The sequence below is a fragment of the Caretta caretta genome, chromosome 7, assembly GCF_965140235.1.
Source record: "Caretta caretta isolate rCarCar2 chromosome 7, rCarCar1.hap1, whole genome shotgun sequence".
Lineage (NCBI taxonomy): Eukaryota > Metazoa > Chordata > Testudines > Cheloniidae > Caretta > Caretta caretta.
The window spans coordinates 51967221-51991020 of record NC_134212.1 but is presented as its reverse complement, the minus strand read 5'-3'; the positions used below and the strand labels follow the sequence as shown (position 1 = coordinate 51991020).

Genomic DNA, 23800 nt, shown 5'->3' with positions numbered 1-23800 from the left:
AATACAGACTAACACGGCTGTTCCTCTGGTACTTTGTGACAGATATTTTCAGGTACATATAGGAGACAGAACAATGCATGGGGAAGGCAATCCAACTGCTTACCCCAAGGCTCTGTGTTTGCATCCACCCTGTTCAATCTGTGCACAAATGCCCTGCTACTGACTGTCATGAAAATTTATCTATGCAGATGACATCCCTGTCATGCTCTTTCACTGAATTGGAGAACATCTTGGTCAAGATGGCAGACTGCTATAGCGGTTGGAGGCGCCAATCAATTGTGACTAAGACAGTTTTGAGTGTTTTCCATCTCCACAATGCAAGCACTAAATGTGAGTTAAACATCTTCCTCAATGGAAAACAACTGAATAATGAGTCAAAACCAGTCTACCTTGTCGCAGTGGACTGCTCTTTGACTTTCCATGACCATCTTAAAAAAAAAAAAAATTCAGGCCAGCAGTAATCTAATCAACTAATTAGCTGGTTTGACATGGGGTACAGTCGCACACTTTGCACACTGGCTCTGGTGCTGTGCTATTCCTCAGTGGAATATTGTGCCCCTGTGTGGTATAATTTGCCTAACACTAAATTGGTCGAGGTCAAATTGAACTTGACCATGTATATCAACACAGACACCCTGCACCCCACTCCTCTCCCATGGCTACCAGTCCTGAACAACACAGTCCCTCCACACATTCATCGCAGAGAGTCTAGTGACAGATTGGTGGAAAAGCTACTTGCCTATCCAGGTCTCCCACTGTACATGGGCATTTTCAGATGTCCAGATCACAACTTACTTTGAGGTGTCCATTGTAGTTTTGACTGCCAGATCTGAATCTGTCAGCAGCAACCCCATGGCATGGTGAGTGGTTGGCTAGAGACATTTGGAATGGTTTCCTTGTTGCTGATCCAGCCATTCAACTTCCTGGATTTGACCTGCCACCGCACCTTTGGACTCTGCTGAACAGGCTCCAAACAGGCCAAGGAATATGCACAGCCAACCTCTAAACATGGGTTCTACACAAAGACCCACTCTGTCACCGTGGCCTCCATCAGTCAATGATGCATGTTGTAGACAAGTGTCAACGGACTAGATTTCATGGCAGCCCTAGAATCCTTCATTGTGCCGATTAAGCGTCTGTTGGGTGACTTGGCAAGCACTGCAAACGCTAGCAGAAGCCGTTTAAAACTGTGAACCCCCAGTTTTGTGCCTTTCCTCGCCTTGCATAGTGTCACACATGGACTGTGTATCAGATTAATGATAATACTATTCAACAAACTGGTGTTGACCAGTTCTATATAATGTGTGTCCTTCCTGGCTACTTTATGTAATACCATGGAAACTAAGATCATACATCAATATTAACCTAATTTTGTTTCAGGGAAGTTGTGCACGTTCACTAGTGTGTGTGAAGTGCTTTTATTAGATTTGTATTCAAACAAGGAGAAAAAAGTACGCCTTCTTTCTTTCTACTTTGATCCCTGTATGCAGTACAGTTGAAGCCGTGTCGGTCCCAGGATATTAGAGACATAAGGTGGATGAACTAAGAATATCTTTTATTGGACCAACTTCTGTTGGTGAGAGAGATAAGCTTTCAAACTACACATAGCTCTTCTTCAGGTCACCTCACCCACCTTGTTACTCTCATCCCTGACACTTCTAGTACGCCTACATTACAGACAAGGACTGGCCCTCCTACAAGCTCTTGAGGATAAACCTTTTAGATGTATCACCTCAACTCCTTTGACCTCCTCCTACTTTCTGGTACTTATATTCCCTTGCTGGCAGAGAAGAGAGCAGATAGATCCATAAGAGAAGAGGCAATTTAATAGTCACCGTGGTTCTTGGAGACAATTGCCTTTGTGTATTTACATTTGTAGAATGACATTTCCCACTGCAGCAATATTGAGCTTCTGAAAAAGCAGTGCCTGTTTGGACCACATAAGTGTCCGCTCATAGCACTAGAAGTTCAGAGGCAAGATTACAAGACATCATGAAGTCCCTCACCCAAACCAATTCTTCTGATAAACTGCAGAGTCCCATAAGAGTAGAAGTCTGTGAAAGAGGGGAAGGTGCATGGATATTATGAATATGCAAAGGTAACACTTTCAACCTAGTTACCATAGTAATTAGTCTTCCTTCCAGGCGGCCTCTGAATATTCTTCTTGTAGGAGTACAGCTAGCAGTACAATCCCCCGGGAAGTGGGCTAAGGATTTCTAATTCTAAACAAGGACTAGAGAACCGTTTGCCTAAAGCAAGCATCAGACTGAGATGCCAAATTGAGAAAACGGTGCTGCATAAATGTGCATACAGAACTCCAGATAGCAGTTCTCTAGGTTTCTATGATGGAAACATTAGTTGCTTGCTATCAATGCCACCTTAACCGTGAATTCAAAAAAACACTCAGGCACCGACAATCTCCAAAAACCAAACCAATAACCTAGTTCATTTTAATAAACTTTCCGTGGAAATGGTATTCCCCTTACATTTTATGTAATCTTTTGGGATTAAGACTAAGGCTCTCAAGAAGTAATTTACACTAATCAATAAAAACTCAAAGCACACTTAAAATCTAGGGTATGGAGCCTTATCTCTTCCTCATAAAAGAGAGGTTTTGGGAAAAAAATGATAGTTACTTACCCGTAACCAGAGTTCTTCAAGGTGGACTCTGCATATTCATACTCCCTGCCCACCGCCCCCACTTCCTGGGACCTATGCTGGGGGGGGGAAATGGGGGAGGAGGAGAAGAGAGAGACGGGATGGATGACTGAGGCAGCCAGAGCACAAAGCCCTCTATTATATCCTGCCCTCAGCGTGTGCTCCAACACTGAGGGGAGGACATGAGTGCCCCAGTGGGCACTGCTTGTTAAGGTTCCACTGCCCAAGCTACACTGGCTGGAGCAACCCATAGTGCAGAGGACACTACAAGAACTAGGACTTGTACAAGAACAAGAACTGTCTGTCTTAGACAAAACCCTGACACTACTTTAGGTGAAAATTTTGGATGACTATGCAAGATAACTTTATCCCTATATCTTCCGTTGTTGTATGCAGTGGTGTTATAAACACTTTGGCTTCAAGATATTAAAGCAGGGGTGGCCAGAGAAGGAGCCAGAATTTACCAATGTACATTGCCAAAGAGCCACATTAATAGGTCACTAACCCCCCCCACATCAGCTCCCCCTCCCTCCCCTTGCTCCCAGTGCCTCCCGCCAGCCTGCAGCCCCGCCAATCAGTGCCTCCCCCCCCCCTCACCACCCAATCAGCTGTTTCGTGGCATGCAGGAGGCTCTGAGGTGGAGGGGGAGGAGCGAGGGCACAGCAGGCTCAGGAGAGGGGGCAGGAAAGGGTGGAGTGGGGACAGGGCCTGTGGCAGAGCCAGGGGTTGAGCAGCAAGCACCCCCCAGCACATTGGAAAGTTGGCACCTGTAGCTCCAGCCCTGGAGTCTGTGCCTATACAAGGAGCCGCACATTAACTTCTGAAGAGCCACAGGTTGGCCACCCCTGTATTAGAGAGTCAAGGTGGGTGGAGGAATATCTTTTATTGGACCAACTTTTGTTGGAGAGAGACACAAGCCTTCAAGCTATACAGAGCTGAAGAAGAGCTGTGTGTAGCCTGAAAGCTTGTCTCTCTCACCAACAAAAGTTGGACCAATAAAGTATTACCTCACCCACCTTGTCTCTCTAACTTTACCCCTGTGATACATATGGTGAAAGAAGGATAAGTTGTGAAAGGCTGTAAGTCACTCACCCCTCTCAAAAAGTTCTCTTTAGCAACAGGTAGAATAAAGAGCCTTCAACCAGAGGTTCAAAAATGAACCAATTAACTTAGCACCACTGTGAGATCCCACAGCAAGAGTGCTTTTCTAATCTATGAAAAGTCATTAACCAGTCCTTTGAGGAATCTCGTAACAGATGATAGCTAAGAGTTCTTGAAGAGGACATCCGTGAAGTGTTCACTAAATACTTCTGTTCTGTATGTGGAAAAAAGCCAAATGAAAAAACCATGTTCTAGTGATTTCTTTTATCCTTTTCAGTCTGATTTCAAACCCGAGTATGGAATACAGACTATACCCAAGGCAAAAGGTGGCTGATCATCTAGCAATGGTATAAGTATCTCACTTATAGTGATACTTGGAAATTGGCAGCTTTTGAGGTATATAAATGGCTCAGATGGCGAATCTTGAATGGTCCTTCAATGAGTTTGCTCCTTCCCCACAGAGAGTTCCCAGAAGGCAGTGTTAGGCAACTGATTCATAGATTCCAAGGCCAGAAGGGACCAGTGTGATCATTTAGTCTGACCTTCTGTATACATAACCCATACGACTCCCCCACACCAAAAAAAAAAAATCCTAGGACATCACTTAAAAAAAAAAAAATCCAATCTTGATTTAAAAATGGTCAGTGATGGAGAATCCACCGTGACTCTTGGTACGTTATTTCAACTGGTTATCTTATTTATCTGTCTTCATATCTATGAAGTGCTCCTTGTTATGGTAACTGATCATCTCACAACCACTCCAACATGTGGAGCCCTACAAGGTCTCATCTTGCAACCATTCTTTTCAATGTATACATGCAACTGCTAGAAGATGCACATTTTGGACGGCATTTCACTGCACCCAGATTCTTGATGTCATTACTCTGCTTCTGATTGGGAAAGATGTTTAGATTTAAGTAAACAGGCTACAACTCAACCCAAATAAGACTGATGTGATACTTGTTGATCAGCAGAGAACAGGAAGAAGTGGTGTCAGCACCATTATTGAAGGAGCATGCCTAGCTTTTACTAAAATTGATTGTAGCTCTGTGTCTTATTGCATCCTCAGATAGTAGTGATGGTATGTGGGACGGTTCATCAGCTACAGCCAGCCAAGACAGCTATTCCTTTCTAATGCAAACTTCACAACCTTTATCTAGACCACGTTGGGCAAACTTTTTGGCCTGAGGGCCACATCAGGGTTGTAAAAGGGTATGTAGGGCCAGGTAGGGAAGGCTATGCCTCCCCATACAGCCTGGCCCCTGCCCCCATCCGCCCCCTCCCACTTCCCACCCCCTAACTGCCCCCCTCAGAACCCCTGACCCATTCAACCCCACCTGCTCAAAGATTGAACTCACAACCCTAGGTTTAGCAGGCCAATGCTCAAACCACTGAGCTATCCCTTCCCCCTTTATATTAATACAACTGCATCCACTCAAGGGTTACCAGTATAACTATTAACAATACCCTCTCATATAATTACATTGGTATAAAAATTGTGTGTAAATCAGGCCTTACTAAAAAAAAAGTGTACAAATGTAGAAAGAGGGGTTGGGAACAGCACGATGGAATGGAAAACAGCATGACTCAGAACAAAAGTTCCAAATGTGCCACTGGTTCTGAGATTTATTTTTTCATCCTTTTGGTAAAGATTTTTAGTCACCTACTTTGTTAGTACTACTTTAATGAGTTGAAGGTCAAAAGACCTTTTTCAAAAGTGTATTTTAAGGAGGGACTTGGAAGGGGAGAGAGAAGGCATGGCAGGCTGACTTAAGAAAGGGGAGGTGTTTAGGAATAAGGAGCTGCAGATGAAGTGGCTCACAGACTAGCATAAGTGGACATTAAAGACTTATCTTATAAAAGAAAGTGGCATTTTAGTCTACAAGCAATTTACTTATAAACCTAAATAACTTAACCTAAAGAGTGTGTGTGTAGGGAGGATGGGGGGGGGGGGAAAGAGAGAAAATAGAGGGGGGCACACATTCTTAAAAGCTTGTGCCTGCATAGCTACACTGCTGTTTTCAGAAAGTTGGCTAGCTTGGAGATGCATACATGTGTTGCAATCGTGCATCCTGAGGACAGTGTAGGCATACTGCTAGACTAGAGCTAGCTACAGATGTTTGAATCTTGGGACAAAGGTTTAGAGGGGGTCCGGACTAACCTTTACAAATATGTTAACTACCTCAAATAATCTGATAATTAACTATAGGTTAAAAAAAAAAAAAAAACCACACACCATTTTAGACAAGCCCTAAAGGGATGGGGAAGCATGTCTCAGGCCAAATGGATGGGGAAGATAAGAGCATCCAGGTTGTTATAAAGCTTTGCAGAAAACAAGATGCTTAAATTTAATATAGAAGGTAAAGGAAAGCTTGAAAGGTTTAAAGAGGGACTTCCTGTGGTCGACAAAGTCAAAGGCAGAGACTTTGAGAGCTGGAGTGTTCCATCCTGGCAACATGGCCAAAGAGCATGCAACATCACTTTTGAATATAATGAGTGAGTGAAGGAAGGCCAGATCTTTGCAAGATTATAAAATTTTGTAGAAAATCAAACCACTTTACATATGAAGTGTTGTGGCTGTGTTGGTCCCAGGATATTCAAGACACATGGTGGGTGAAGTAATGTCTTTTATGGGACCGACTTCTGTTGGTGAGTTGGTCCCATAAAAGATTTAAAAATTGTATTAAGATGATGTTAAAATAAAAAGAAAATAGTACAGAGTTTAAGCATAGAAGTTTCTGCTTATCAGGGATTAACGTACAGATTATCAAGGGGTGTGAAGTTCGGTTTAGGATCGGACAGCGTAAAAAATACATAATTTGCAACATCCCTAATTGGGGGTAAAAGGTTAATGGGTCAAAGTACAGACATTGAGATATGAGGGTATGTTGTTCATAAAATGGCTATGTTCAGGTATGGAGTATAATGAGTGGATATGATGATGAGGATGGATTTACCCTCATTTGGTGAGATTTAATGTTCAGTGAGTTTATGGTTCCAGTTCATATGGTCCAATGGAAAAAGTCTCTCGGTCCCTTTCTCATAGTTGATGCACGATGTCGTTCCTGCTCACGCCTCCTGGTATTGTCGGTGGCCGGTGGTGTGTTTGATGTAGATGTCCCTGGACCATTGGATGGTGTCCGAGAGCATAAGGTGCCGCATGAGCCATGCGTAGCATCGACCGATCCCACAGGTCCACAGCACACGCTTATTGCAGGGGTCCCAGGCGCCCAGGGCTCTGACGATCAGGGCGTCCATCTGCACCTCATTATTACATCACCCTCTTGTCTCTCAAACCACTTTAGGCTCAGGATTTGGCATTGACAGCGCATATGCAATGTCTCTAGCTGCTCCAAGTCTGCCTGTCAGAGGGTGCAGATTTCCGACTTGTATAGTGATAAAGTTAGTACACAGGTTTGACAGATCCTGAATTTTGCCTCAGTGCAAAGATGTTTTTATATCCAAAAGCGAGAGATGGACTTCATGCAGAAAGCAGTAAAACCTATTTCTCAAGGAATGCCTGGCTTGCTGCAATTGTTTCAACTCTCCTTGCAGCCAGGTAGAGAGGAAGACACTGGAGTAGTCAAAATGAGAAAGTCAGGGCTTGGCAGGACTTGGAGGCATGTAAATGGGTTAAGGAAACAGATAAGCAGAAAGCTGAAGATATAAAGGTTGAGAGACAGACACAGAGGCCAGAGCAATTGAGAAGGGAGGGGGAAGAGTTCATTTTTGTCATTTTTAGTTTCAGTTGATGACAAAGCACCCTTTAAGCCCTGGAATGATCAGAAACCAGGTTATGTGAAGTGTGGTTGCCAGTCCCACACCCTGGTGATTGTTAAAATCAGTTGGGGTGTTTTTAATTATCTGTTTCTTCAGAGCAGGGTCCCTGCCTTTGGCACTCACTCCCTATGGCAATCTGCACGAGCTTGGGTTTGATGAGCTATGGGCGATAATGCAAGATTTATTTTGTTTAGTTGAACACCCTATTAAGTATTCCCATGGAAACCTCCTGAAATGAAATATTGACAGTTCTAATTTTTTTATATCTTAGCCCAAGTTAGAACTGTCATTATGCTCCAGAATTAACAGTTTCAATCTAACATACTAGTGCTCTGGTGATTGTCAGAAAAGGAGTGGAGTTTGCTACAACAGATCAGTTCATCTGCAGAAGAAAGGCAAAAATTTCCAAGCAGGATCCTTCCAGGGAGATACAGACTTGACATTAGTCTCAACAAGTAAACACAGTACTTCCAAAGCACAGCCTGGCAATTTGAGACATGGAAAACTTGGGTATAGAGTTGTTACGCATCTTAAGTATTATCTTCAAGTTTGAGGGGTTTTGAGAGTCAAAAAGTAAAATGACACAGATGTATCTTTTAAAAACCTATGTCTTTCAGATTATCTAAATACCAGATAAAACATTCTATCTGCTCTATATTAAAAATAAGCCTTTTCTCGCATAGCTAGATTTTTGTGAGTAATCTAGTTTTTCCTGAAGCCTTCATAACTTGCAGTATGAGAAGGTGAGGCTTAATGGATCTGAAGAGACCCTCACCGCTCCCCACAGATCTATCTACTTATTGTTGGGGTGTCAGGAAAGAGAAGTCCTAGAATAAAAACAAGAGCTGGGGATAGAGTGAAAAAATATTAAGACATTCTAGATGTGTCAAATGTTGATAAATCGGATCCTTCATAATCAAAATTTACTCTGACTTACCAATAGTACTTTCAAATATCTTCCCTGACAAAACTCATTGCTCTAGCCACTGTACTAAAGTCTTAAGTTTCTCACTTACTTTCATCTCGCACTGGAAGAAATAATCAAAGACATATTGAACAGCAATCAATTTTCAACTGTATTTAATGTAAGCCTGTTATGCCATTTGCAGCTGACAGTGCTTCCCCGCACCTTTAAAATTCAATTGTATTTAAAACTGAACTCTGCGATAGCCATACACACTTAAATGTCTTCGTGAGCTTAACTAGGACCTGCTACAAAAACCTAAAATATGCCAGTTATATACAGATTATGAAATAAAATTATCTGTGTAGCAAACACAGTACTAACACACAAAACCAACTTCCTACACCCACTGAAATAGCAATTTTCAGAGTTAATTCACTACGTAATTACAGCAAATATACACCCCACCACATGAAAAACATTTACTCAAGGAAACAGAACCACCACTACCTAAATGTCCCTGTGCTCATAAAGTATCCTATTATGGCTTTCGTTCCTGTTCTCTTTAAGTAAAGGACACACTCAGTATTTTACTAAAGGCTGATCCCCACATGAAGTTAAACTAGTACAACTTCTGTACGTACACAAGATCCATGTTTGAAAAATATTTTCACTATCAAGACCCTTCAGAGACGTCACTCTTTCTTTAACAAAAACAGGTATCCAGAGAAATGTAACATACGATTACTATTAAGATGGACCTAAAGCAAAAACTGAAACGACAGCCGTTTAGCCTGGAACAGAGAAGAGTCAGACTAGTGAGCCCTTAAACTTTCCCTTAAGGGGACACGCATTTTAGTAGGGAATTGTCGCATGGACACCTCCCCCTCCTATTCACGATTCCACAGCTCCAGCGCTCACCCGTGACACTGGCACATGCCAGAGCCAGTAGGCGGAGAGCATAGAAAGACCCCTATCCACCATCCGACCCATGAGGTATCACCCACTGGGCTCGTAGGAAGACAAGACCACGATTTCTGCCCCCTGTAACTCCCCATACCCCGCCCACGGGTCTCTCTCACACCCTTCAGAGATGAGGAAGCACCTCCTCGCCCACGGTTTCCCACCAGGGTGGGGCACCCCCGGGGTCTTGTACCCAGGGCCGTGCACTCTCGCACCGCAGAAGGGGGGAGAGGCGCGCCAGGATGCTGCCGAAAGGCGCCAGCCCCGGAGCCCGCGTTGGAAAGGCAGACCCCGATACCTGCAGGCCCGGCCCGGCTCGGCTCGGCTCGGCTCGGCTCAGCTCAGTCTCGCCTCGCTCGCGCCGCTTCCTGCTCTACGGGCCCCCGAGCCCCAGCAGCAGCGAACGGCAACAGGCGGGGCAGGACGTGCGCGCTCACAGAAGAACAGCGCATGCGCGCCGCCGCCACCTGAGCCAATCAGCGCAGTTAGCGAAAGGGCTGCCGGGAAGCGGCGCTATAAAAGCCCGGGTGCTATTTACGCTACCCGTACTAACTGCCGTTCTCGCGCCTGCGCACCCGGACTGAGAAGGATCGAGGCTGACAGGTGGAAGGGCGCAGGGATGGGTATTAGATACACGGAGCCGCGCGCGGGGCAGAATCCTGGGATGGGCTGGAAGCCAGTGGGGTCTCCTAGCAACCGGAAAGCGGGAGCGCCGCACGACCGGCTGGTGTTGCCTAGCACTTGGGGTCGGCAACTTGGGCGGGGTTAGGGCTGCACGGGGCGGGGCTCCGTCCTGTTCGGGAAACCACTCTCCGCGCCTACAAGCCTCTTTGTGATCCGTGCCTCGCACATGCGCAGTGCGACCGGGGGCTGGGCGCGGGGTGACGGTGGCGGCCATGTCGCTGCAGGAGGATCCGGTGCAGCGCGAGATCCACCAGGACTGGGCTAATCGCGAGTACATCGAAGTGATCACTAGTTCCATCAAGAAGATCGCGGACTTCCTCAACTCCTTCGGTATGTAGGCGCCCGGCCCGGCTCCTCGGGTTCCCCCGGCCCGGCTGCACCCTCGACTCCAGCTCCCTCCCTCCTAGCCAAGTCCGGGCCGGCTCCATCTTCGCTTCCCAGCCACCCACCCCACTTCGACCCACCGGCCCGGCTCCAGACTCCATTTTCCCCGGCCCGGCTCCATCCCACCCTGGCCCCGCCGGCCGCCGCGCTCTGTTAGGGTGAGGCGGGTTCTGCGGTCGGGGCTCCCCGGTGGGCGGAGGTGGGGCGCACCTGTCCTGGCTGGGTACCGCGGGGCCTGATGAGCCGCCCCTTCTCCCGCAGACATGTCCTGCCGCTCCCGACTCGCCACCCTCAACGAGAAGCTGACAGCGCTGGAGCGACGGATCGAGTACATCGAGGCCAGGGTGAGGGGTAGCGCAGGGGAGGCGACACCAGGGGACAGCCCTGGCACGGGATGGAGGGCTGGCCTGCGGGTAGCTCGAGGCAGGGCTCAGCCCACGCTTAGCACCTCAGGGACAGCCGGGGCCTTGCTGTTCAAGCGCCCCTGTGGCTTTTACCCCATCTCCAGTGGGTATTGCCCTGCTGTACCCCCACACCTCCCAGCCAGGCAGTAACGCTGTGCCCAGCACCACCCACCAGCTAATCTGCTCTTTACACAGTGGGGGGATGTGCGTGACTCCCACACAGAGCCCAGCTGCGCTAGTTGTTACTGTGGGGTGGTGTTGCAGGCCCTTCTCCCGAATAGCAGCGCTGGAGCTCCTGCCCATGCTACACTCTGGTGGGCATCCCAGCAGTACTTACATTGGGGCATTGGTTTTGGCAAACAGAGCTAGAGAGAGAACGGAGATCTTGGTGAATTGGTGACACTGGCCTGGGGAGGACTCCTGCCCCTCCCAGCCTTGCTGCGGGGGACGACTTTTACCTAATTCCCAGTGTACGGGAGCTCTCATTAACTTTCCCTGAGTGGGCAGACTGGCTAGCCCTTGGTGATTGTAGGCTGTGCTTTCCTCTGGCAGGTAACAAAGGGCGAAACTCTCACCTAACTGCTGAAGGCTGGTGGGGAGCTGACCTGGAGAAGATTGTGCGGCTGTGCCAGAGTTGACTGTCGGGCTTTGATTTCTTCATTACTTCTTATTGGTGACAGGACTTCAGCTTGTTTCTGCCCCCTGCAATGCAGTATCTCTGCCTTCAGTGCATGGCTCCAGAGGAAATTGATAAAATGCAAATGAGCATGTTGAATTCAGTGATTTGGTACAGACCGATTCATGCAGCTGTCAAATACTCCTGTGCCACTTAACCTCTCTCTCGTTCCCAGCTGTGCATGTAGAACTACATTTTGCAGCTACAGAATCTCTCTGACTAAAGGTCGCTTTGTGGAAAGAAAACTTCTCTTGGGAGCTGACCGGCTGAGGAAGTGGGTGTCCCTGCTGTTCGTGGGACACTGCTCTGGTGGTTTCAGTTCCTTTAGCAAACACTGCAACTTGTATCTCTTAGCAGAAATGTCAGTATATCCATCCTTCCAGTCTGCGAGCAGAGCAGTAGATGTGCAGTGTGTGTGTGGCAGGGGGAGGCAGAGGAATAGGTCATGTGGCAAGATAAACTCTTCGGGCAGGGTGGGTTTCAGAGTTTTCTGTGTCTTTTGTATTTTGTAGTGTCACATGGGGGTGTCTTTCATTTGTGTTTCAACAATAAACTGCCTCTGCTGATGGGGTCTGTCTGAGCTGATCTGTAGCTGGAGTGCATTGTCTGGGTTGCTGGGAAGCTGGGGTGGGAGCATGGCCATGGAGTGCAGATGGCCTGTTACTGTAAGAGGTGCAGTTGTCTCTTGCTATTCTTCTCTTCCTTCCCCCCTCCACCAATTTCTGCCCCAGTGGGCTTCACTCCTACTTCCCTAAAATGATTAGTAGTGATCAGGGATCCTAGTTTTCTGTGATTTAAAAAAAAAAACAAAATAAACAAAATAAACAAATTCTTGGCTGAAGGGTTCTCTGCAATTGTGGGGCCTGCGTCCAATTCCTCTCCTTGTTCACGTATCAAGGCAGAGTTCCTCTGGGCCACATCTGCTGGCTCCCTTGACACCTTCGTGGTGCAGTGGATGCGGTCTGGGGTTCTCTGGTCAGTGTTCCCTTCAGGTTCCCTATCTTTGACCCTCACACCTATTCCTGTTTTTTCTTTTGTTGTCCCCTGTACTCATTTGTGTCCCAGGTTCAGTAGATCTTCCCTTTAGGCTGGGGGAGGGGCCTTTAGCCATGGGTGGGCTTGTACCTGCCCACTTCCCAGAACCTTAGTGTCAGGTTTGTCTTTTTCTTCAGTTAGTAAGAATGTGCTAATGAAATTTGCTGATGATAGAAAGTTGGGAGGCATCATGAATACTAAGGAAGATTGGAATATTATACAGGAAGATCTGGATGACTGAACACTGGAGTAATAAACATGGCATGAAATTCTGTAACACAAAGTGCACAAAGTACTTAGTCTGACAGTAAGAATTTCTACTACAAGCTGGGGCCTCATCACTTGGAAATGACAGAAGAGGAGAGAGACCTGGTTGGTTAACCATAGGATGACTATGAGCCATGGCTGCAAATGTGATCACTGGAAATGCCTCACCAGACACATCCTAGGAAGATGGAGAAGTATTAATGCTATTATACAAGGTATTGGTAAGACCTCATCTGGAATACTGGTCACCCATGTTCAAAAAAGATAAAACTGGAACAGATGCAGAGAAGAAATAGTAGGATAATCAGGAAAATGGAGGGGCCTGTCTTATGAGAAGAGACTGGAAGAGTTTAGCTTGTTTAGCTTAGCAAAATGGTGGCTGAGCGGGGAATCTCATTGCTCTCTCTAAATACAAAGGGGGTAAACACCAGGAAGGGTGAAGAGCTAGTTAAGCTAAAGGACTGTTGGCACAAGAACAAATGGATATAAACTAGTCATGAACAAATTCAGGATGGAAATGAAAAAAGGGTTTTTAACTGGCAGGGTGAATGTTCTATCTAATTTTTTCCATCCATGTGCAGAATAAATTTTGTATGCAGTAAGGGATGTGTGCCATCAGTAGAAACAAAAAACCTAGATACATATTTTTAAAAAGTTAAAGAGGAATAATTACTTCAGCAAGAGAAATAAAAATTATGACATGCATAGACCAGTCAAAATACTAAAATAATACACTTTGAAAGAATAAAATTACAGAGAATATGTGAGCATTGCAGGAAGTACCAAGAAGTACTAACAATAATACAAGTATGTGTTAGGTGAGCGTGACACAGAAACAGTGTGTGTGTGTGAGAGACAGAGCGTCTGTGCTGGCTGCTGGGAAAGTTTCTGAGAGATCCCCTGTGCTGTCTCTTTAAGGCACTCACTGAAAGCTGTCCTGAACCCTGTTGTTTCCCCTCCCTGGCTCTGCAGAAATAGGGTACGGGGGAGGGGGAGAAAGAGTGTGAGACAGAGAGAGAGGGGCCCTGAGCTGGCTGCTAGGGAAATCTCAAATAGTGAACTGTCTCTTTAAGAAATGCACTCAGCCCCTCACCCTTCCCTGCAGCAGCTCCAAGTCCTGAGCCAGGCTGTGTCCCCTGCCTCTCCTCTGATCTGCAGAGATGGGGTACAGGGGCTGGGGGGAGGTGGCCACCCTGATATCAGCATCTTCCTCCCACCTCTGGACAGCCAGCAGGATGGTGCCGGGAGCAGCTGCAGGGTGGAGCAATGTGGGGGGAGGGGCACCTGTACACATGCTGTCAGCTATGTATGCCCTCCTAATCAGCTGGGCAGCATTTAAATCTCTCCTGTGCAGCTGCTCAAGCGCACAAGTTACAGGGAACACAGTTTTCGCTTAGATTTTTCCCATGCCTGGGCAGGGTGAGTTAGGGCTGTGGGGTGGGGGGGCACCCTTCCCGCTGCTGTGGCAGGTCCCCGGGTGGGTTCCCTAAGCACCTGCATGGCACTAAATAGGCTGCTGCAGGGCTGTGTATCTTACAGGAAACTTAAGACAGTGGCAGAAGATGGTGATGGTGCAGGGCCATCCATGGTGGAGTGAATGGTGGCACAACAAACAACAGCGGCCAGAGTGAGTGGCTGGAGAGTAGTGAGCATCTGGAGGAATGAGCAAGGTGCCTTCTCCCCCACACCATCCTAGGTGGGAGGTGAACTCATGTGAAAGCAGCTCTGAACTCTAAGTTTTCGCTGACCAAGGACAACAACTATGAGTGGGTTGTGATAGAGGGAGAAGGGAGGGGCACAATAAAGAAACATTTGTTTGTTGGACTATGTTTTAGTGACTTTCCTCCAGAATGCTAGATTTGTGACTGAGAAACTTATATAAATATACATTTCCTAGTAGGCCAAGCTTTTTAAAACGCATTATATGCCAAGGTCATTAACTCACATTGTTACTATCTCAAGAGGTCGTTACCTTGGGCAGTTTCTGTACTAAACATTTTTATTATAATCAATTTTTACATAAGAACGGCCATATTGGGTCAGACCAATGGTCCTTCTAGCCCAGTATCCTGTCTTCTGGGAGAGGCCAATGCCAGCTTCTTCAACGGGGAATTAACAGAACAGGGAAATTATTGAGAGATCCATCCACTATCATCCACTCACAGCTTCTGGCAAGCAAAGGCTCTCAAAGCATGGTGTTGCATCCCTGCCCATCCTGGCTAATAGCCATTGATGGACATATCCTCAATGAACTTATCATAGAATACCAGGGTTGGAAGAGACCTCAGGAGGTCATCCAGTCCAACCCCCTGCTCAAAGTAGGACCAATCCCCAAAATAAATCATCCCAGCCAGGGCTTGGTCAAGCCTGACCTTAAAAACCTCAAAGGAAGGGATTCCACCACCTCCCTAGGTAACCCATTCCAGTGCTTCACCACCCTCCGGGTGAAAAAGTTTTTCCGAACATTCAACCTAAACCTCCTCCACTGCAACTTGAGACCATTACTCCTTGTTCTGTCATCTACTACTACTGAGAACAGTCTAGATCCATCCTCTTTGGAACCCCCTTTCAGGTAGTTGAAAGCAGCTATCAAATCCCCTCTCATTCTTCTCTTCTGCAACCTAAACAATCCCAGTTCCCTCAGGCTCTCCTCATAAGTCATGTGTCCCCTAGTTCTTCTGTTATAGGAAGGAGCTTATTCACTTTCTCCACACCAGTCAAGATTTTATAAACCTTTATTATATCCCCTCTTAGTCCTCTCTTTTCCAAACTGAAAAGTTAGTTTTTTAAATCTCTCCTCATATGGAAGCTGTTCCATACCCCTAATCATTTTAGTTGCCCCTTTCTATATCTTTTTTGAGATGGGGTGACCAGAATTGCACACAGTATTCAAGTGAGCATACCATGGATTTCTATAGTAAAAGTGGAGGAGCTTGGCTTGCCAGACCGATCCGCGAAGCCAATGCTGACAAACTGTGTGAAAAGGCTGCAAAACACCAATCCTCTGGACTGCATTGACATGCAGAAAGCCTTATAAGCCAGTCATTGTCAAAGCCAATTTTAGTAGTATTTAATGAGGCTGTTAAAAATGCTGGAGACAACACAGTTTATTCAAACAAACATAGCTGTCACATCATAGTTTCTCTTTAAGCAAGAGATGCCACACGCTACAAACTGGAGACCAATGTTAAGTGCATTGTCATTTGTTAATCCTGAAGTTGGACCAAGACCAGCAAATGCTCACTATCTCTTTGAAAGAAACTCAACTGACTGGTTAAAAACATGCATTGTAACAGTGAGAGTCAGCTGTTGAAAAAGTGAAGAACTCTCTCACCACACTCAGAAAATGTGCATACATGGCTGATAAATGAACCAATGCAAATGGGTGTCATAGAATCATAGAATACCAGGGTTGGAAGGGACCTCAGGAGATCATCTAGTCCAACCCCCTGGTCAAAGCAGGACCAATCCCCAACTAAACCATCCCAGTCAGGGCTTCGTAAAGCCTGACCTTAAAAACTTCTAAGGAAGGAGATTCCACCACCTCCCTAGGTAACACATTCCAGTGTTTCACCACCCTCCTAGTGAAAAAGTTTTTCCTAATATCCAACCTAAACCTCCCCCATTGCAACTTGAGACCATTACTCCTCGTTGTGTCATCCGCTACCACTGAGAACAGTCTAAATCCATCCTCTTTGGAACCCCCTTTCAGGTAGTTGAAAGCAGCTATCCAATCCCCCCTCATTCTTCTCTTCTGCAGACTAAACAATCCCAGTTCCCTCAGTCTCTCCTCATAAGTCATGTGTTCCAGTCCCCTAATCATTTTTGTTGCCCTTCGCTGGACTCTTTCCAATTTTTCCACATCCTTCTTGTAGTGTGGGGCCCATAACTAGACACAGTACTCCAGATGAGGCTTCACCAATGTCGAATAGAGGGGAACGATCACGTCCCTCGATCTGCTGGCAATGCCCCTACATATACATCCAAAATGCCATTGGCCTTCTTGGCAACAACGGCACACTGTTGACTCATATCCAGCTTCTCATCCACTGTAACCCCTAGGTCCTTTTCTGCAGAATTGCTTCCTAGCCATTCGGTCCCTAGTCTGTAGCAATGCATAGGATTCTTCCGTCCTAAGTGCAGAACTCTGCACTTGTCCTTGTTGAACCTCATCAGATTTCTTTTGGCCCAATCCTCCAATTTGTCTAGGGCACTCTTTATCCTGTCCCTCTCCTCCAGCGTATCTACCACTCCTCCCAGTTTAGAGTCATCTGCAAACTTGCTGAGGGTGCAATCCACACAATCCTCCAGATCATTAATGAAGATATTGAACAAAACCGGCCCCAGGACCGACCCTTGGGGCACTCCGCTTGATACCGGCTGCCAACTAGACATGGAGCCATTGATAACTACTCGTTGAGCCAGATGATCTAGCCAGCTTTCTATCCACCTTATAGTCCATTCATCCAGCCCATACTTCTTTAACTCGCTGGCAAGAATACTAGACCACATCAGAAGTTTTGCTTAAGTCAAGGAATAACACATCCACTTCTTTCCCCTCATCCACAGAGCCAGTTATCTCATCACAGAAGGCAATTAGGTTAGTGAGGTATGACTTGCCCTTGGTGAATTCATGCTGACTGTTCCTGACCACTTTCCTCTTCTCAAAGTGCTTCAAAATTGATTCTTTGAGGACCTGCTCCATGATTTTGCCAGGGACTGAGGTAAGGCGGACTGGCCTGTAGTTCTCTGGATCCTCCTCCTTCCCTTTTTTAAAGATGGGCACTACATTAGCCTTTTTCCAGTCATCCGGGACCTCCCCTGATTGCCATGAGTTTTCAAAGATAATTGCCAATGGCTCTGCAATCATATCCACCGACTCCTTTAGCACCCTCGGATGCAGTGCATCCGGACCCATGGACTTGTGCTCGTCCAGGTTTTCTATATAGTCCTGAACCATTTCTTTCTCCACAGAGGGCTGGTCACCTCTTCCTCATACTATGCTTCCCAGTGCAGTAGTCTGGGAGCTGACCTTGTTCATGAAGACAGAGGCAAAAAAAGCATTGAGTTCATTAGCTTTTTCCACATCTTCTGTCGCTAGGTTGCCTCCCCCATTCAGTAAGGGGCTCACACTTTCCCTGACCTTCTTGTTGCTAACGTACCTGTAGAAACCCTTCTTGTTACTCTTAAGATTCCTTGCTAGTTGCAACTACAATTGTGATTTGGCCTTCCTGGTTTCCCTCCTGCATGCCTGAGCAATATTTTTATACTAGGCATGAGGTGGGAGACAAGCCTGCTTTCTGCAACCCTCCTGCCCCTAACAACTCGGTTCAGCAATTCCCAAAATCAGATCCACTTACCAGGAGCCTCTTCTCCTGTTTCCACTTCGCCAAGATCTGACTGCTGTGACTGAGTAGGCTCCTCCGGGGTAGAAAAGATCTCCTAACTGCATGCATCTCTGGCCTCCGAATCATCCTCTGCCTCCGGTTTCCTCTCCCCTTCTTCATCCAAGATAGCCTCCTCCTGGCTTGGTCCACTCTTGACTGGCACATGAGCCAACAAAGTATCTACAGGGGCCTTTGCAGTGGAGGTGGGGTCACCACTGAGTATTGCGTCCAGCTCTTTGTAGAACTGGCAGCTCGTGGGCTAGTTGTGGTTCTAGTTCCCAAACCAGATGGGGAGATAAGTTTTTGCGTGGACTACCGTAAGCTAAATGCTGTAACTCACCCAGACAACTATCGAATGCCACGCACAGATGAACTATTAGAGAAACGGGGATGGGCCCAGTTCATCTCTACCTTGGACTTAACCAAGGGGTACTGGCAGGTACCGCTAGATGAATCCGCCAAGGAAAGGTCAGCCTTCACCACACATGTCGGGCTGTATGAATTTAATGTACTCCCTTTCGGGCTGCGGAATGCACCTGCCACCTTCCAAAGACTTGTAGATGGTCTCCTAACAGGATTAGGAGAATATGCAGTCGCCTACCTTCACGATATGGCCATATTTTCGGATTCCTGGGCAGAACACCTGGAACATCTACAAAAAGTCTTGGAGCGCATAAGGGAGGCAGGACTAACTGTTAAGGCTAAGAAGTGTCAAATAGACCTAAACAGAGTGACTTACCTTGGATACCAGGTGGGTAAAGGAACTATCAACCCACTACAAGCCAAAGTGGATGCTATCCAAAAGTGGCCTGTCCCGAAGTCAAAGAAACAGGTCCAATCCTTCTTAGGCTTGGCCGGATATTACAGGCGATTTGTACTGCAATACAGGCAAATTGCCGCCCCACTGACAGACCTAACCAAAAAGAAACAGCCAAATGCCGTTCAGTGGACCGAAGAGTGTCAAAAGGCCTTTAACCAGCTTAAAGCGATACTCGTGTCTGACCCTGTGCTAATGGCCCCGACTTTGACAAACCATTCCTAGTAACCACAGATGCGTCCGAGCGTGATGTGGGAGCAGTTTTAATGCAGGAAGGACCGGATCAAGAATTCCATCCTGTCGTGTTTCTCAGCAAGAAGCTGTCTGAGAGGGAAAGCAACTGGTCAGTCAGTGAAAAAGAATGTTACGCCATTGTCTACACTCTGGAAAAGCTACGCCCATATGTCTGGGAACGGCGTTTGCACCTGCAAACCAACCATGCTGCGCTACAGTGGCTTCATACCGCCACGGGAAATAACAAAAAACTTCTTCGGTGGACTTTAGCTCTCCAAGATTTTGATTTTGACATCCAACACATCTCAGGAGCTTCTAACAAAGTGGCTGATGCACTCTCCCGTGAAAGTTTCCCAGAATCAACTGGTTAAAATCGTCCTTGAGATGTGGAAAATATTGTTAGTCTTTATATACTTGGTAGTATATTTAGAGGTGCATGTGTCTTATTAACTCCATTTTCTCCTAGAGCTCCAGGAAGAAATCACAGCCAGCGTGATTTCACCCTATCTGTGATTTGGGGGGCGTGTCATAAATATAAAGGGAGGGTAAACACCTTTAAATCCCTCCTGGCCAGAGGAAAAACCCTTTCATCTGTAAAGGGTTAAGAAGCTAAGATAACCTTGCTGGTACCTGACCAAAATGACCAATGAGGAGACAAGATACTTTCAAAGCTGGAGTGGGGGAGAAACAAAGGTTTTATCTGTCTGTGTGATGCTTTTGCTGGGACCAGAGCAGGAATGTAGGTCAGAACTCCTGTAAAAAGTCAGTAAGCAATCTAGTTAGATATGCGTTAGATTCTGTTTTGTTTAAATGGCTGATAAAATAAGTTGTGCTGAATGGAATGCGTATTCCTGTTTTTGTACACCTTTTGTAACTTAAGGTTTTGCTAGAGGGATTCTCTATGTTTTGAATCTGATTACCCTGTAAGGTATTTACCATCCTGATTTTACAGAGGTGATTCTTTTACTTTTTCTTTAATTAAAATTCTTCTTTTAAGAACCTGATTGAATCATAGAATCATAGAATATCAGGGTTGGAGGGGACCTCAGGAGGTCATCTAGTCCAACCCCTTGCTCAAAGCAGGACCAATCCCCAATTAAATCATCCCAGCCAGGGCTTTGTCAAGCCTGACCTTAAAAACTTCTAAGGAAGGAGATTCTACCACCTCCCTAGGTAACGCATTCCAGTGTTTCACCACCCTCCTAGTGAAAAAGTTTTTCCTAATGTCTAACCTAAACCTCCCCCACTGCAACTTGAGACCATTACTCCTTGTCCTGTCCTCTTCTACCACTGAGAATAGTCTAGAACCATCCTCTCTGGAACCACCTCTCAGGTAGTTTAAAGCAGCTATCAAATCCCCCCTCATTCTTCTCTTCTGCAGACTAAACAATCCCAGTTCCCTCAGCCTCTCCTCATAAGTCATGTGTTCCAGACCCCTAATCATTTTTGTTGCCCTTCGCTGGACTCTCTCCAATTTATCCACATCCTTCTTGTAGTGTGCGGCCCAAAACTGGACACAGTACTCCAGATGAGGCCTCACCAATGTCGAATAGAGGGGGACGATGAAGTCCCTCGATCTGCTGGCTATGCCCCTACTTATACATCCCAAAATGCCATTGGCCTTCTTGGCAACAAGGGCACACTGCTGACTCATATCCAGCTTCTCGTCCACTGTCACCCCTAGGTCCTTTTCCGCAGAACTGCTGCCTAGCCATTCGGTCCCTAGTCTGTAGCTGTGCATTGGGTTCTTCCGTCCTAAGTGCAGGACCCTGCACTTATCCTGTTGCTTTTTTCATTGTTCTTAAGATCCAAGGGTTTGGGTCTGTGTTCACCTATGCAAATTGGTGAGGATTTTTATCAAGCCTTCCCCAGGAAAGTGGGTGTAGTGCTTGGGGGGATATTTGGGGGGGGGGAAGACGTTTCCAAGGGGACACTTTCCCTGTTCTTTGTGTAACACTTCGGTGGTGGCAGCTTTTAACCTAAGATGGTAAGAATAAGCTTAGGGGGTCTTTCATACTAGTATTAGTACTAGGATACTAGTATTAGCCATTTTCTTTTTATGCCTTGTAAATAACAGACAGGATTTTGTCTGTGTCTATGTTAATTAGATTAGAGGAATTTCAGAGGCCCAGGCCCCAATGTAGGAAAGGACAGTTACAAGATTTAGTAAGGTCTAATTTATGATGCCCTTCTTGTTCAACATAAAACACTGCTGTTTGTTACCTTTTGAAGGTCTCTGCAAAGAACTGTTTGTGTGAATGAGGAATGTATGCATCAGGGAAAGATAAGGTGTGAAGGCCATTTTTGAAGCCAGATGGCCAAGGGAGGAGGAGTGAAGAGACTCAGAGACGCCAGAGAACCATCAACACACATTCATGGTTGAGGAGGGGCAGACTGATGACCCTGAGGTGAAGGCTGGCACCCTTAAAACACAAGATAATTGATTAAATCAAAATCAGACAGGATGACCCTCTCGGAAGTGTTTTGGGCCATCAAAAGATAACACCAATTAAGGAGTAACCAGTCACAAACTGACACAGAAAAATCCAGACTTTAACGGAGAAAAAAGACTATAAGAACAGGGAGCTTTGCCATGGGACTTTGGGTTCGTCTTGCCACTACTCCAGGAGCATCGGATTGCGACCGACAGAGCCCAGCTACCCTCTGACAGGTTTCAGAGGAACAGCCGTGTTAGTCTGTATTCGCAAAAAGAAAAGGAATACTTGTGGCACCTTAGAGACTAACCAATTTATTTGAGCATGAGCTTTCGTGAGCCACAGCTCACTTCATCAGATGTGTACCGTGGAAACTGCAGCAGACTTTATATACACACAGAGAATATGAAACAATACCTCCTCCCACCCCACTGTGCTGGACAGTGGGGTGGGAGGAGGTATTGTTTCATATTCTCTGTGTGTATATAAAGTCTGCTGCAGTTTCCACGGTACACATCTGATGAAGTGAGCTGTGGCTCACGAAAGCTCATGCTCAAATAAATTGGTTAGTCTCTAAGGTGCCACAAGTACTCCTTTTCTTTTTGCAGCTACCCTCTGCGACCAATCTGGCTGGCCACTAGATTGATCCAGGCGCTGGATTGGTAGCTATAAACATCAACTGGCAGGACTCTGTGCATGGTGTGTGTGTGTGACTGAAAAGCATATGCTATTTGCTGTATTCTCAATAAATGCGGCGTGTTGCCTTTTCCCCTATAAAAAGATCTCATGTGCTCTGTTTAAGCATAACATTTTTACCCAATTCTAATATTTTTTTTTGAGATGGGGTAGCCAGAACTTCATGCAGTATTCAAGGTGGCGGAGTACCATGGAGTTATATAGTGGCATCATGATATTTACTGTCTTATTATCTATCCCTTTCCTAGTGGTTCCTAACATTGTTAGCTTTTTTAACTGCCGCTGCACATTGAGCAGATGTTTTCAGGGAACTATCCACAATGACTCCAAGATCGCTTTCTTGAGTGGCATCAGCCAATTTAGACCACATCATATCATATGCATAATTGGGATTATGTTTTCCAACGTGTATTACTTTGCATTTATCAATATTGAATTTAATCTGCTAATTTTTTTCCCAGTTATATGACAGCCCTTTGAAACTCTTCACAGTCAACTTTGGACTTAACTATCTTGAGTAATTTAGCGTCATCTGCAAACTTTGCCAGCTCACCATTTACCCATTTTTCCAGATAAATTTATGAATATGTTGAACGGTACTGGTCCCATTACAGATCCTGGAGAGACACCACTATTTACCTTTCTCCATTCCGAAAACTGACAATCTATTCCTACCCTTTGTTTCCTGTCTTTTAACCAGTTACTGATCCATGAGAGGAGCTTCCCTCTTATCCCATGACTCCTTACTTACGAGCCTTTGATGTGGGACCTTGTGAAAGGCTTTCTGAAAGTCCAAATACACTATATCAACCGGATCACCCCTGTCCACATGTTCTGTTGACCCCCCTCAAAGAATTCTAATAGATTGGTGAGGCATGATTTCCCTTTCCAAAGCCATGTTGACTCTTCCCCACAAATCATGTTCATCTATGTGTCTGATAATTCTGTTCTTTACTATAGTTTCAGCCAATTTGCATGGTACTGAAGTTAGACATAACAGGCTGTAATTGCCAGGATTGCCTCTGGAGCCTTTTTAAAAAATCAGCTTGACAGACTGACCTGATCTTGAACAAACCTTATGGAATTAAAATAAACTCTATCAAATTAAGTTAAATCTTACTGAGTTAGGGTTAATACCTTTGGAGTATATTGTATTAAAAATGAAATAAAATATGTGTTATTGTGGCATTGTATGTATTTTCTCTAGTAGGAGGAGGAGGCTAATGTACTTCCTCCATTATCCGCCCTCTGAAGCCACCCGTTGGAGATATGCATGTATACTAGTACAAACCAGATTCTCCTTGGACCAATGGACAAAGAGGATTTTTGGATAAAGAGCCTGGTTTTAAACTGGCTCAGGGCCTTCTTTCTGATC

General features: G+C 45.8%; 2 protein-coding genes across 4 annotated transcripts in view; one reads left to right on the top strand and one right to left on the bottom strand.

Annotated features, from left to right (window-relative positions):
* The window catches only part of RHOA (ras homolog family member A), a 63951-nt gene extending 54084 nt beyond the window's left edge, over positions 1-9867 (bottom strand). Inside the window, exons 1-2 of one of the 3 annotated variants that reach the window (XM_048856839.2) lie at positions 9705-9839; positions 2641-2717 (exon numbers count right to left, since the gene is read on the bottom strand). The gene's annotated coding sequence lies outside the window, so the exon portion shown is untranslated. Of the gene's footprint in view, positions 1-2640; positions 2718-9704 lie in introns of all 3 variants that reach the window. The other 2 variants (XM_048856840.2, XM_048856843.2) reach the window with 2 other exon arrangements.
* A 337-nt stretch (positions 9868-10204) lies between these two features.
* LOC125639526 (putative protein BRICK1) lies at positions 10205-12139 on the top strand. Its single transcript, XM_048856844.2, has 3 exons — positions 10205-10420; positions 10736-10818; positions 11431-12139. The coding sequence occupies exons 1-3, from the start codon at positions 10303-10305 to the stop codon at positions 11455-11457; spliced, it is 228 nt and encodes a 75-aa protein (XP_048712801.1). The 5' UTR covers positions 10205-10302; the 3' UTR covers positions 11458-12139.
* The last annotated feature ends 11661 nt before the right edge of the window (positions 12140-23800 follow it).